Source organism: Rhinoderma darwinii, chromosome 1 (assembly GCF_050947455.1).
Source record: "Rhinoderma darwinii isolate aRhiDar2 chromosome 1, aRhiDar2.hap1, whole genome shotgun sequence".
In the NCBI taxonomy this organism is placed as follows: domain Eukaryota; kingdom Metazoa; phylum Chordata; class Amphibia; order Anura; family Rhinodermatidae; genus Rhinoderma; species Rhinoderma darwinii.
Window position 1 is genome coordinate 111016412 of NC_134687.1, and position 15408 is coordinate 111031819.

The window sequence follows — 15408 nt, forward strand, 5'->3', positions numbered from 1 at the left end:
TGTCTATAGAGCCACATAGGCCCTCCTTGTATATAGTGCCAAACTACCCCCTTGTATATAGTGTCACACCTCCCCCTTGTGTATAGTGCCACGCAGCCTGCTTTGTAAATAGAACCACACAGCCCCCCTTGTATATAGTGCCACACAGCCCCCTTGTATATAGTGTCACACAGCCCCCCCCTTGTATATAGTGCCACAAGGCCCTCCCCTTGTATATAGTGCCACACAGCTCCCCCTTGTATATAGTGCCACAATGCCCTCCCGTTGTATATAGTGCCACACAGCTCCCCCTTGTATATAGTGCCACACAGCCCCCCTCCTTTGTATATAGTGCTACACAGCCCCCCCCCCAAAAAAAAATGTTGTACTTACATTGCCCCATTCCTGCGACGGACAGAGCGATGCACTACCTACGGGCGGGACACATGAGCAAACCAGTGTGGTGCAGTGACATCATCACGCCAGCCTGTGCAGGGTTTCTTCCCAACGCCTTATAGGCTGCAGGCCTAAAGTGGCCTGTAGCCTATAATATTCATCTGTATCTGCGTCCTGCGAGGGCCCATGCTGCCCGCCCATAAATGTTATGGGATGGCCAGCACGGGCCCCGCAGCAGCGGCGGGCAGCGGGCCCTAAGAGGATCGGGGCCTTGGGCAATTTCCCAGTTTGTCCGCGCAAACACCCGCCCTGTCAGCTGTGATCATCTTGTTCAATCCATTTCATGTATCTCTTTTTTCATGTCACAAATTACAATTTAAGCATTTATCAAACATTGAGATCGTAATGTAAGACAAGCGCTTCACAGCAACAATTGGTCATGAGTTGTTCGCAGTAAAATTACTGTATAACCGTGTGCTACTTGGGGCTACTTGCAACTTTGAAAACGCATGTAAGTGATGGTAATGTGGCAACTCAGCATGCTGGGTTAGCCATCACATGCGAAAGTGTACCGTAACTGATGACAAATTATGAATTTTGACATTGTTTAAAATTCTGATGAAATCAATTAGATCCATTGATGAATCAATTCCAATTTGTTGTCATTTTATATATATATATATATATATATATATATATTTAAAAAAAATATATACATGTACGTATACAGGGCTGTAGAAAAGTATTTCTCGATTTCTTTTTTTTTTTTGTATATTTATCACACTTGAATGTTTCAAATCAGCAGACTTCATTTAATATTAGCCAAAGATAACTGATGTAAATACAAAAAGCTTTTTTCCTTGGAGACACAGACAATTTTTGTTTTCCATTCGTCAAATTCAAAGAGCCATAGCTTTTTTACATTTCCGTTGACATAACCATATGAGGACTTGTTCTTTGCGGGGAAACAGAGTACTAGGAAGCTGAAAAAAATTATTTGTGGGGCAGAATGGCAAAAAACAGCGATTCCTCCATAGTTTTGAGTTTTGTCTATATGGCGTTCACCATGCGGTAAAAACATGTTAACTTAATTCTGCAGGTTAATAGGATAACAGCAATATCAAATTTATATAATCTCTTTATGATGTACTACTTTTACAAAGAAAAAACTATTTAGTAAAAAAAATATATATATGTTTTGCATTGCCATTTTCTGAGAGGCATTTTGTGGTACAATAACTTCTATTCAACTTTTTAATTTATTTTTTGGAAGTAAGGTGACAGCAATGCTTGCATATTGATTTTCTTTTCCTACGGCATTTACCAGGTGTGATAAATAACGTGATATTTTAATAGTTTGAATTTTATGGACGCAGCAATACCAATTATGTTTATTTTTTTATTACATACCAAAATGCTTTGTGCAAAATGGGAAAAAGGTGTGTTTTTTTAACCTTTATTTTTTTTTAAATTTTATTAAACATTTTTTCCTTTCTTTTTTTTGGTATCCACAGGGGACTTTACAATGCAATCTATGGATTGCTCATGCAATATACAGCAATACTGTGTATTGCAGTGTATTGTCTTTATCTCTGCTCTAATATTATGCCTTGCCAGATGCAATAGGGCATTGTTGACAGATCTGGAGGCCTTCAATTGGCCTTTGGCTGCCATGGCAACCAACCGGCACCCAAAACTTATCCCTCTAACCACTCAAATGCCACTGTCATGATTTACCTGGGCATCTAAGGGGTTATATGGCCGCAATCAGAGTTTTCTTCGATACTGGTAGTTGCAGGTGGGTGTCGCACATCTCATATAACTGTATGGTGGATTTTACCAAGGGGTTAAATGGTGATTTCATTTATTGAAGCAAAGATGCTGTTGAACCCTACCTGGCCCTATGTGAAAAAGTAATTCCCTCTTAGCTACAGAACTAAACAATTAACCAAATTCAATTGACAATTGGGATTAAATTCACTAGCCACACCAAGGAAATTTTTACTGCAGGACCTGTTGAATCTAAACATCACTTACATAGAACCTGTTTGGCAATGTAAAGCACACTAGAAGGTCTCAAAAACCTTCACATGATGATACGTTCTAAAGAGATACAAATAAGGATGCAAAACAAAATCACTGAAATTTACAAGCCTGGAAGGGGATACAAAGCCATTGCTTTGGTTCTGGGACGTAAGTGAATTAGAGTGAGAGCCATTATCCACATATGGAGAAAACTTGGAACAGTGCTGAAGCTTTCCACGAGTAGCCGGCCTACCAAAATGTTATCAAGAGGGCATCGACGACTCATCCAGCAGGTCACAAAAGATCCCAAACAAACATCTAAAAAACTGCAGGCCTCACTTACATCAGTTAAAGTAAATGTACATGATTCCACAATGAGAAAGACACTAGGCAAAAATGCCGTCCATAGGAGAGTTGTAAGGCGCAAACTACTCAAATAGCACAAATGCTAATCTCGCATTTGCCAAAAAACATCTAGATGAACTTCAAGACTTTTTGGATAATATTCTGTAGACTGATAAATCAAAGGTGGAACTTTTTGTAAGACATGGGACTCATTACGTCTCATGTAAAGCTACCACCATATTCCACCATAAGTACATCAAAGCAATAGTCAAACACGGTGGTAGTGTGGCTGGGGCTGCTGCTTTGCTTCTGCGGCACCTGGATGACCTGTCGTAATTCATGGAATCCAGAATTCTGCTCTATCAGAAAATCCTGAAGAAGAATGTCCACTCGTCACTTTATGACCCGAAGCTCAAGCGCACTTGAATTATCCAGCAAGACAATGTATATATACAGGGCCGCCATCAGAAATTTCAGGGCCCCATACAGCTAAATTTTCTGGGCCCCCCTTTTACTGCTCGCGGGAAAAAGACGCCGACACCTCCCATTGAAATCAATGGGAGCCATTTTCGGACCGTTTTTGACGAGTTTTGCAACGCGGTTTCCGCGTCAAAAAACTCGTCAAAATACTCCGTGTGAACATAACCTTACACGTATAAATTCCCTGCGAGTGGTGCAGCACCCCAGCCTACTGTATAATGACATTCTGCAGCTTTCTGTCTTCCTGCTTCAGTTCCTCATGATTTTCAAGATCTCTGCCTGCTGTCTGTGAATGAGAACATTAAAACTAGTCCTGGCTTATTACTTTCACAGTTGATGGTCTTGTTACAATGTATCAGTGTAGATAAGAGCCATCTGCCTGGAGTCCAGCACAGGAGAGGGGGTTGTGTTGTTGCTGCGTTTAGCTCACAGATGATTGACATACATTGTAACAAACTTTCTTATATACAACTTTAACGCCATACATCCCAGTCTGTAGAGAACGCCATACAGCCCCCTCTGTAGAGAACACCATACAGCCCCCTCTGTAGATATCTACAAAGGGGGCTGTATGGCGTTATCTACAGGGGGTCTGTATGGCGTTCTCTACAGTGGGAGCTGTATGGCGTTCTCTACAAGGGAGGCTGTATGGAGTTCTCCACGGGGGGGCTGTATGGCATTCTCTAAGGGGGGGGTATGGCTTTATCTACAGGGGTGCTGTATAGCGTTACCTACAGGGGGGGCTGTATAGCGTTACCTACAGGGGGGGCTGTATAGTATTACCTACAGGGGGGCTGTATGGCATTATCTACAGGGGGACTCTGTATGGCGTTATCTACAGAGGGGGCTTTATGGCGCTAACGCCATGCGCACAAGCGCGACCGGCGCTCCATTCATTTCTACGGAGCTGCCGACTCAGACCCTGGAAGTCCGAGGTTTGTGATGGAGAACTTCAGGGGACTTTCAGTCCCCCGTTCTCCCTATCAATGCCAGCGATCACACATGTATCCCCTATCCCTATCTTTTGTTTAATGGCAGAGCGCGGAGATACCTCCCTGCTCTGCCATAGTGTTCAGTGGCGTCCCGCTGTAGCAGCCATAGCGGCTGCTAGCGGAGACTCCGGCCATGGTGGGGGCCCCCTCATGCCGCGGGCCACTGGCCGGGCCCCTTACAGAAGTACCCCTAATACCCTAATACTCCCCTGATGGCGGCCCTGTGTATATATATATATATATATATATATATATATATATACACACACACACACACACACACACACACACACAGGGCTTTGCTTATTCTGCGTATTCTGTTGTTGTAACCAGGATTATATTACTGTTAAATCAATTAACTTCAGGTTCTTCAACTAAATCTGTGTTTTCTAGACACATCAGTACAATACTTTGATAATTATAGCATTGAAGACATCAGTACAAATTTGAATGTTCTGCCTAGTAATTAAAACTAATTGACACAGCATGGATAAAAGTGTAGACAGAAGATACAATCCTACATACTTATCACACCTATTTTGGTAATCTAATTTTATTTTGCAGAATGACAAATCCCCTGGGCGCTCGGCAAGTCGATCAAGCAACATTTCAAAGGTACGTGAAAAATGTTACCCATTCTTATGCTTCATAGAGTACACTGAGGTGCCATGCATTTGGCTACATTATTTATTGCGCATTATATGCACATACTGTATTTCACCTGTCGCTTCAGTTTAACATTTCTTTACTGACTTTAATTAGAATGATACGCTGCCAATCCAATTTGCACATGTCAAGATTTTTACATGGCATATTGCTTTCATGTTATTCAAACTATTTACCCAAGACAATGGAACAATGTGAAGACTGGATGAATGTTTCATTTCTTTGCTCTTATTTGAAATTCATGGGAAGCAACTAATGACAAGTGTTTATAAATAAATGAATGCAAACTAGTAACAATATTTCACATATACATGGTCACACACACTACAAGGAGGCATTGGCAGTTATGCAATGTTTAATCTGTGAAGAAATACATTCAAGATAATATAAAACAAATAATATATGGGTTAAACATGCTATAAGTTATCTCCAAATTATAAATAAATGAGTAAACACAATAGAATAGAGCTTTGTGAATTATTCCTTTGACAGTCACAATAAAACATGACATAGCTTTATATGATTATGTGCCGTTTTAAGCAATAAGGTGACAGTTTGCATATTAACCAGGGGTGTAACTAGAATTCGTAGAGGCATGTAGGAAAGTCAGGGAAGGGTCTCAACACCTAATGACAATATAATTATTTTTTACGTAAGCAGCATTTAAGAAATGGATAGTAGTTTATGGCTGCTATAGATACAGTTAAGTCCAGAATTATTTGGACAGTGACACAATCTTCATGATTTGGGCTCTGCATGCCACCACATTGGATTTGAAATGAAACAACTGAGATGCAATTGAAGTGTAGACTTTCAGGTTTAATTCAAGGGGTTGCACAAAAATATCCTGTAAAAAGTTTAGGAATTGCAACCATTTTTCTACACAGCCTCCTCATTTCAGGGGCTCAAAAGTAATTGGACAAATTAACATGACTATAAATAAAATGTTTTTTATTTTTTTGTAATACTTTCTAGAGGATCCTTTTTAGGCAATAACTGCCTGAATCTGGAACCCATGGACATCACCAAACGCTGGGTTTCCTCCTTTGTTATGCTTTGCCAGGCCTTTACTGCAGCTGTCTTCAGTTGTTGCTTGTTTGTGGGTCTTTCAGCCTTAAGTTTTGTCTTAAGCAAGTGAAATGCAGCTCGATCAGGTTGAGATCTGGTGATTGACTTGGCCATTGCAGAATATTCCACTTTTTGCCTTAAAAAAAACTCCTGGGTTGGTTTCGCAGTATGTTTTGGGTCATTGTCCATCTGTACTGTGAAGCGACGTCCAATCAACCTTGCTGCATTTGTTTGAATCTGAGCAGAAAGTATATCCCTGAACTCTTCAGAATTCATCCGGCTGCTTCTGTCTTCAGTCCAGTGGCATAACTATAGGGGTCGTAGCGGTCGCAATTACGACCGGGCCCCGAAGACAGGGGGCCCGCGGCCCCCCTGCTCCACATCAATGAAAAGTTACTATAGTAACTGGGGCCTAAACTACACGGGCCCCTGTTACTATAGTAACTGACAGTACTTACCTTCCTCATTCCGGAGAGCAGCAGAGGTCCTGACGTCACAGCGCTGTGCGCAACGCATGACATCACAACGCTATGCGCACAACATCCCGACCCTGGATGGAGTCAGGACTTCCACTGCGGCTGAAGAGGAGGGTAAGTTTAATACCACTGTCTGCTGGAGCTGATAGGTCGTGGTCCGACTCCCGGAACCCCCGCCAATCAGCCGTTTTGAAGAGGGTGCAGCGCTCGTACAAGCGCTACTTCCCCTTCATTCCGGTCACTGTCTCACACTGTGAATCGCCGAAACTTATAACAAACTCAAATTAGTAGTTTACTGTTATTGCCCACTCCATGAATATTTACCCATAATGACTCCAAACTGTTACTGTCTCCCCCAATGTCTTCATTCAGGACGGGTCTTAGGCTGGATTTTACGTGTAGCCCCCCCATATCTGTTACCCAGTCATGGCTCTCATCCAGCCAGGTGTCAGTTATGCCCACTACATCATAATCCACGTCGGTCATTAGAATCTCCAACTTGTCCATTTTACTTGCAAGACTTCTTGCATTCGCCAGCACACATTTAATCTTACCGACACCTTTAATATTCTTAGGTCCGTATTTATTCCTAGTCACCTCCCTACTCGGCTTGCTAACCCCAGGCCCCACTAAATCCCCATTATCCCCTTCTGTATCCCACTCGCTATATACTCTATCTAACCCCGCTTGTGTATCCCCACCCTCTCTCCCTCTCCCCAGATCCTAATTTAACAATATGGATTTGCTAGGTAGCACTTATGCTTTTGGATTGCAAGACATGTTGTACACGGTACTATATGAGTATTTTACTATACATATTTTATTATATTAACCTATTTTGATGCAGAGAAACATGCCAAAAAACTAAATTCAGGTTGCACAAATAACCGTAGAAGTTTTGCTGTATTCTGCAAAATAAAGTTCGAATGCCCTTGTGTATTTCAGCTTCGCTTTGGTTGATCCTTTAGTGAACAATTGTATTATTGTGCATGTAAGATTTAACCCCATCCCGCCGCAGCCCTTTTTCAGATTTTCATTTTTGTTTTTTCCTCCCCACCTTCCAAAACCCATAAGTTTTTCATTTTTCCGTCGATATAGTCCTATGAGGGCTTGATTTTTGCGGGACAAATTGTAGTTTTTCGTAGCACCATTTATTGTGCCATATAATGTACTAGGAAACGGAAAAAAAATATTTGTCGGGTAGCAAATGAAAAAAACAGTGATTCCTCCATTGTTTTTTGCACTTAGTTTTTACGGAATTCACTGTGCAATTAAAACAACATGTTAACTTTATTCTGCGGGTCAATACAATTACGGAGATACCAAATATATATAGTTTTTTCTATATTTTACTACTTTTACATGTAAAAACCTAAGTGTAAAAAATAACATTTATTTTGTGTCGCTAAATTCCGAGAGCCATAACTTTTTTATTTTTCTGTCGATTAAGTGGTTTGAGGGCTTATTTTTTGCGGGATAAGCTGTAGTTTTTAATGATACCACTTTTTATTTCATTTTTTGTGGAAGATGAGGTGACGAAAAAATAGAGATTCTGGCGATTACAATTTTATGTTTTTCCGGCGTTCACCGTGAGGGTTAAATAATGATATATTGTAATAGTTCAGACTTTTACGGATGCGGCAATACCAATTAGGTTTATTTTTTTTATTTTTTTACTATGCTCTAGGGGGAAATGGGAAAATGTTTTTTTTTTTTTAACTTTAAATATTTTCTTTTTACACAAAACAATAACCTTTATTTTACTGAATTTTACTTTTTTTATTAGTTCCCCTAGGGGACTTACACCAGCGATCGTTAGATCGCTTGCACGATATACTGCAATACTAATGTATTGAAGTATATCGTGATTCTGACAGGCTTCTATTAAGCCCTGCCAGAGGCAGGGCTTAATAGGAGCACAAAGATGGCGGACCTGGGGGCCTTCATTAGTCCCCCAGGCAGCCATAGCAACCATAGCAACCATCGCTACCCCGCGATTGCATTGCGGGGGGCGCGATGAGCTGTTAGAGAGGGTCGCCCCTTCTTTCTAACGATTTAAATGCTGCGGTCGCTATTGACCGTGGCATTTAACGAGTTAAACGAGCGGAATCACGCTTGTTACTCTGAAGTGTCGGCTGTAACATACAGCCGACACCGGCATCGTATGGAGTAGGTTCACTTCGTGAGCCGTTCCATACTTCCCCTCCCGACTTTGGTGTATGGATACGTCAAATGTCGGAAAGGGGTTAAACACAGTATTATATAAACATGTTTATATGACCATTGTGACTGTAAATACACAGAAAATAAAACAAAAAACATACTGAAATAAATGAGATTGTGTAATTTTATCTACACAGCTTTTTACATGCCCAGTTTTCAGTTTTTTACTTTTTTGTGACGTACAATGCATTCTGGAAATTTTCAGACCCTTTCAATTCTTTCACATTTTGTAATGTTGAGGCCTTGTGCTAAAATAAAAAAAATATGTTTTCACTATCATTCTGCACTAAATACCCCATAATGACAAAGTGAAAACAGAATGTTAGTAATTTTTGCTAATTTATTTGAAAGCAAAAACTAAAATATTGCATTGACAGACGGAGCACCTTTGGCAGCAATAACAGCCTCCAGTCTTCTTGGATATGATGCCACAAGGTTTCACACCTGGATTCGGGGATTTTCTGCCATTCTTCTCTGCAGATCACCTCAAGCTCTGTCAGGTTGGATGTGGTCCGTCAGTGGTCAGCCATTTCCAGGTCTCTCCAGAGATGTTCGATTGGGTTCAAGTCAGGGCTCTGGCTGGGCCACACAAGGACATTCACAGAGTTTTCCCTAAGCCACTCCTGTGTTGTCTTGACTGTGTACTTAGGGTCACTGTCTTGTTGGAAGGTGAACCTTCTGCTAAGTCTGAGTTCCAGAGCACTCTGGATCAGGTTTTCATTAAGAATATCTCTGTACTTTGCTCCATTCATATTTCCTTCAACCCTGACCAGTCTCCCTTTCCCAGCCGCTGAAAAACACCCAACAGCATGATGTTGCCACCACCATGCTTCACTGTAGGGATGGTACTGGGCAGGTGATGAGCAGTGTCTAGTTTCCTGCAGACATGATGCTAAGAATTGAGGCCAAGAAGTTCAATCTTGGTTTCATTGGACCACAGAATCTTGTTTCTCACACTCTGAGAGTCCTTTAGGTGCTTTTTTGCAAACTCCAGGTTGGCTTTCATGTGTCTTTTGCTGAGCAGAGGCCTCTCTTTGGTCACTCTGCCATAACGCCCAGATTGGTGGAGTGCTGCAGTGATGTTTGACCTACTGGAAGTTTCTCCCATTTGCACACAAGATCTTTGGACCAGAATGACCATGGTTCTTGGTCACCTCTCTTACCAAGGCCCTTCTCCCCCGATTACTTAGTTTGGTGGGGCGGCCAGCTCTAGGAAGAGTCCTGGTTGTTCAAAACTTCTTCCATATAAGAATTATGGAGGCCACTCAACCCGTCTCAAGATCTGTGCCTCCACACAATCCTGTCTCTGAGCTCTACAGGCAGTTCTCTCCTCCTCATGGCTTGGTTTTTGCTCTGATATGCATTGTGACCTGTAAGAATTTATATAGACAGGGGTATGTCTTTCTTAATGATGTCCAATGAAATTAATTTACCACAGGTGGACTCTAATTAAGGTGTAGAATCATTTCAAACATGATGTAGAGAAATGGGAGGCCCCCAGAGTAAGTGTCATAGTGTAGCGTCCATGGCCACGGGCCGTCGGGTTTACTCACCTCCCGACACCTGCAGCCATGGATCCGTGAGCGCTGGTCCCCATCTCCTTCCTATGAGACGCCAGCGCTCACTTCCGCACCGTTCTGCTGTGTCCCGTACAGTGCGTGCGCACGCTCGTGCCCGGCCTTAAAGGGCCAGCGCGCGCAAATAGGATGTAATGATGGGGGTAAGGAAACAGACAAGTGAGCCCTAATCTCCCCGCCACTCAGTCCCTGCCTACTTGCAACGACCCGCCCTAGGCGACGGGGTACAACTGGGCGACGGTCCCTACGCTCAATAAGTGCCTGACAGACAAACAGACAAGGGTACACAGAAGCAAGGGAAAAGGGGCAGTTGCCCACGGCAACACCGTGAGCAACAAGAGTGGTGAACGAGCCGAGTCAAACCAGGAGTGTACGAGGTACCAAACGCAGAGCAGGAGAGTAGTCAGTAAGCCAGGGTCGATATGAAGCAGGGTCAAATGGTTAAAGAAGCTGCAGCAGGGCCAGGAAACAAAACAAGAATCACAAGCAAGGAGGAACAGGAAAGGCAGGTATAAATAGACAGAGGGCGGGAGCTAGCTCCGTCTGGCCAGGCTGTGATAGGCTCTCCCACTCCTAAGCCTGCCATCCTGAGTGGTGGAAGATGGAGTCAGTCTCACAGACATAGAAGCAGGTGCAGACTGATTACCTATGGGCGTGGATACAGAAGCTGTGCCTGGCAGATCCTTAACAGTACCCCCCCTTTTGTGAGGGGCCACCGGACCCTTTCTAGATGGACCTGGTTTATTGGGGGAAACGAAGGTGGAACCTCCTGACCAATACCCCAGCGTGAACATCCCGGGCGGGTACCCAAGTCCTCTCCTCAGGCCCGTATCCTCTCCAATGGACCAGGTACTGGAGGGAGCCTTGGACCATCTTGCTGTCCACAATCTTGGCCACCTCGAATTCTACCCCCTCAGGGGTGAGAACGGGGACAGGAGGTTTCCTCGAGGGAGCCAAGGACGGGGAGCAGCGTTTAAGGAGGGAGGCATGAAACACGTCGTGTACTCGAAAAGATGGGGGCAACTCCAGTCAGAAGGAGACAGGATTCAGGACTTCAATGACCTTGTACGGCCCTATAAACCGGGGAGCAAACTTCTTGGACGGGACTTTAAGGCGCAAGTTCTTAGACGATAGCCACACCAGATCCCCGACCATAAACAAGGGGTTAGCAGAACGTCTTCTATCTGCCTGAGTTTTTTGTATGCTCTGGGACGCCTCTAGGTTCTTCTGAACCTGGGCCCAGACTGTGCACAGTTCCCGATGAACGACCTCTACCTCAGGATTGTTGGAACTACCAGGTGAAACGGAGGAGAACCGTGGATTAAACCCAAAATTACAGAAAAAGGGGGAGACCCCTGACAAGTTACTGACCCGGTTATTAAGGGAAAATTCGGTGAGGGGAATGAATGAGACCCAATCATATTGACAGTCAGAGATAAAACACCTTAAATATTGTTCTAGAGACTGATTAGTCCTCTCGGTTTGGCCATTAGTTTCAGGATGGAAGGCAGAGGAGAAGGACAGATCAATCTCCAACTTTTTACAGAAGGCTCTCCAAAACAAAGAAACAAATTGCACCCCTCTGTCAGAAACAATATTGACAGGGACCCCATGGAGACGCAGGATATGTTTGACAAACAAGGTAGCTAACGTCTTAGCATTGGGTAGTTTTTTGAGGGGCACAAAGTGGCACATCTTACTGAAGCGGTCTACTACAACCCACACCACTGACTTGCCTTGAGATGGAGGCAAATCGGTGATAAAATCCATGGAGATATGGGTCCAAGGTCTCTGGGGAATGGGCAAAGAACGTAGTAAGCCCGCTGGTCGGGACCTGGGAGTCTTGGACCTAGAGCAAACCTCACAAGCAGTGACGTAGGCCTTAACGTCTTTAGGCAACCCAGGCCACCAATAGTTTCTGGCAATGAGGTGCTTGGTACCCAGGATGCCTGGATGACCAGATAGTGCGGATGATTTTCCCTAAGTACCCTTAGCCGGAATTGCAGGGGAAAAACAGCTTGTTCTCAGGAAGGTTCCTGGGAGCTGAACCTTCATCAGCAGCAATTTCAGAGACTAAATCAGAATCAATAGAGGAAATGATTATACCTGGAGGCAAAGTACAAGCAGGATCTTCCTCCGAATATTTTTAGACCAGCCCTATAGGTAACCAAAAAATTGAATCTGGTAAAAAATAACGCCCATCGAGCTTGTCTCGGGTTTAGCCTCCGCGCAGATTCTAGGAAAACCAAATTCTTGTGGACGGTAAGGACCGTTACCTGGGGCCTAGCCCCCTCCAGGAAGTGGCGCCACTCTTCAAATGCCCATTTAATGGCTAAGAGTTCGCGGTTGCCAATATCATAGTTACTCTCAGTGGGCGAAAACTTCCTGGAGAAGTAGGCACAGGGACGGAGATGGGTGAGGGACCTGGTACCCTGGGACAAGACAGCCCCCACTCCCACCTCGGACGCGTCAACCTCCTTGATAAATGGCTCCATTTGGTTGGGCTGAACCAACACCGGGGCTGAGATAAAGCACTTCTTAAGGACCTCAAAAGCCTGGATAGCCTCAGGAGGCCAGCGGAGGAGATCAGCACCCTTGCGAGTGAGGTCCGTAAGAGGCTTAGCGATGACCGAGAAGTTAGCAATAAATCTCCTGTAATAATTAGCGAACCCCAAGAAACACTGTAACGCCTTCAGGGAGGCAGGTTGGACCCATTCCGCCACAGCCTGGACCTTGGCGGGGTCCATGCGGAATTCATGAGGAGTGAGGATTTGACCCAAAAATGGTATCTCCTGCACTCCAAACACACATTTTTCGGTCTTCGCAAACAGTTTGTTTTCCCGAAGGACCTGGAGCACCTTCCTGACATGCTCAATGTGGGAGGACCAGTCCTTGGAAAACACAAGTATATCATCAAGGTACACTACAAGAAATACCCCCAGGTAATCTCTTAAAATCTCATTTATGAAATTCTGGAAGACCGCGGGAGCATTACACAACCCAAAGGGCATGACGAGGTATTCGAAATGACCTTCGGGCGTGTTAAACGCAGTCTTCCATTCATCCCCCTTTTTGATGCGGCCCCCTGAACCTGATTAAAGAGATCAGGAATCAAAGGAAGGGGATACTGGTTCCTTACAGTGACCTTATTCAAGTTACGGCAGTCAATGCATGGCCTAAGACCACCATCCTTCTTCCCTAGGAAGAAGAAGCCAGCACCTACAGGAGACGTAGATGGGCGAATGTAACCCTTGGCCAGGCATTCCTGGATATACTCTCTCATGGCTTCACGTTCGGGACAAGAGAGATTAAATATCCTACCCTTAGGGAGCTTAGCTCCTGGTACCAAATCGATAGCGTAATCGTATTCTCTATGAGGTGGTAACACTTCGGAGGCCTCCTTAGAGAAAACATCAGCGAAGTCCTGAACAAACTCAGGTAGCGTGTTCACCTCCTCAGGGGGAGGAATAGAATTAACAGAAAAACATGACGTCAAGCATTCATTACCCCATTTGGTAAGATCCCCAGTATTCCAGTCAAATGTGGGATTATGCAACTGCAACCAGGGAAGGCCTAAAACCAAATCGGACGATAATCCCTGCATCAACAGTACAGAGCACTGCTCCAAATGCATGGTGCCAACAAGGAGTTCATAAACAGGGGTATGCTGTGTAAAATAACCATTAGCAAGAGGAGTGGAGTCGATACCCACTACCGGGACAGGTTTAGGCAAATCAATCAAAGGCATAGCTAGAGACATAGCAAATTCCACAGACATGATATTAGCAGACGACCCTGAATCCACGAAGGCACTGCCGGTAGCAGACCTACCACCAAAAGAGACCTGAAAGGGAAGTAAGATTTTATTACGTTTCATATTTACGGGAAATACCTGTGCGCCCAAGTGACCTCCCCGATGATCACTTAGGCGCGGAAGTTTTCCGGCTGCTTATTCTTACGCCTAGGACAGGTGTTCACTTGATGCTTGTCATCCCCACAATAGAAGCAGAGACCATTCTTCCTGCGGAACTCTCTACGTTGTTGGGGGGACACGGAGGCCCTGAGTTGCATAGGTACCTCCGAGTCTACCGTGGAAGAACGAAGCAACAGAACCTCGGGAGGCATCATGGGGGAGTCAGAGGAGAAAACACTAAAACGTTCACGTTGTCGTTCCCTGAGACGTCGGTCCAGTCATACCGCTAAAGCCATAACCTGGTCTAGGGAGTCAGAAGAGGGATAGCTAACTAGCAGGTCTTTCAGGGCGTTCGACAGACCCAACCTAAACTGGCACCTTAAGGCAGGGTTATTCCACCGAGACGCTACACACCACTTCCTAAAGTCAGAGCAATACTCCTCAACAGGTCTCTTACCCTGACGTAAGGTCACCAGCTGACTCTCGGCAAAGGCAGTCCTTTCAGTCTCGTCATAAATGAGTCCGAGAGCAGAAAAGAAAAGATCAACGGAGGAAAGGTCAGGGGCATCCGGAGCCAAGGAGAAGGCCTATTCTTGGGGCCCTTCCTGGAGCCGGGACATAATTATACCCACCCGCTGGCTCTCAGAACCTGAGGAGTGGGGCTTTAAACGAAAATAGAGCCTACAACTCTCCCGAAAGGAGAGAAAAGTCTTCCGGTCCCCTGAGAACCGGTCAGGCAACTTGAGGTGGGGTTCAAGAGGTGAGGTGAGGGGCACTACCATGGTAGCATCAGGCTGGTTGACCCTCTGAGCCAGGGCCTGGACCTGTAAGGAGAGACCCTGCATTTGCTGAACCAGGGTCTCAAGGGGGTCCATAGTAGTGTGAGGGACCAGGGTAGAGTAGGTATATGGGCTTGTGATTATGTAATGATGGGGGTAAGGAAACAGACAAGTGAGCCCTAATCTCCCCGCCACTCAGTCCCTGCCTACTTGCAACGACCCGCCCTAGGCGACGGGGTACAACTGGGCGACGGTCCCTACGCTCAATAAGTGCCCGACAGACAAACAGACAAGGGTACACAGAAGCAAGGGAAAAGGGGCAGTTGCCCACGGCAACACCGTGAGCAACAAGAGTGGTGAACGAGCCGAGTCAAACCAGGAGTGTACGAGGTACCAAACGCAGAGCAGGAGAGTAGTGAACAAGCCGAGTAAAACCAGGAGTGTACGAGGTACCAAACGCAGAGCAGGAGAGTAGTCAGTAAGCCAGGG

At 44.8% G+C, this 15408-nt stretch overlaps 1 protein-coding gene across 3 annotated transcripts in view; it reads left to right on the top strand.

Moving 5' to 3' along the window:
• The window catches only part of MARCHF1 (membrane associated ring-CH-type finger 1), a 312223-nt gene that overhangs the window by 69739 nt on the left and 227076 nt on the right, over positions 1-15408 (top strand). For 2 of the 3 annotated variants that reach the window (XM_075860278.1, XM_075860276.1), the window contains one exon: positions 4782-4832. The exons of the other annotated variant lie outside the window; for it this stretch is intronic. In XM_075860278.1, the coding sequence (XP_075716393.1) occupies positions 4782-4832 (51 nt within the window). The remainder of the gene's footprint in view (positions 1-4781; positions 4833-15408) is intronic. 3 annotated transcript variants of the gene reach the window in all.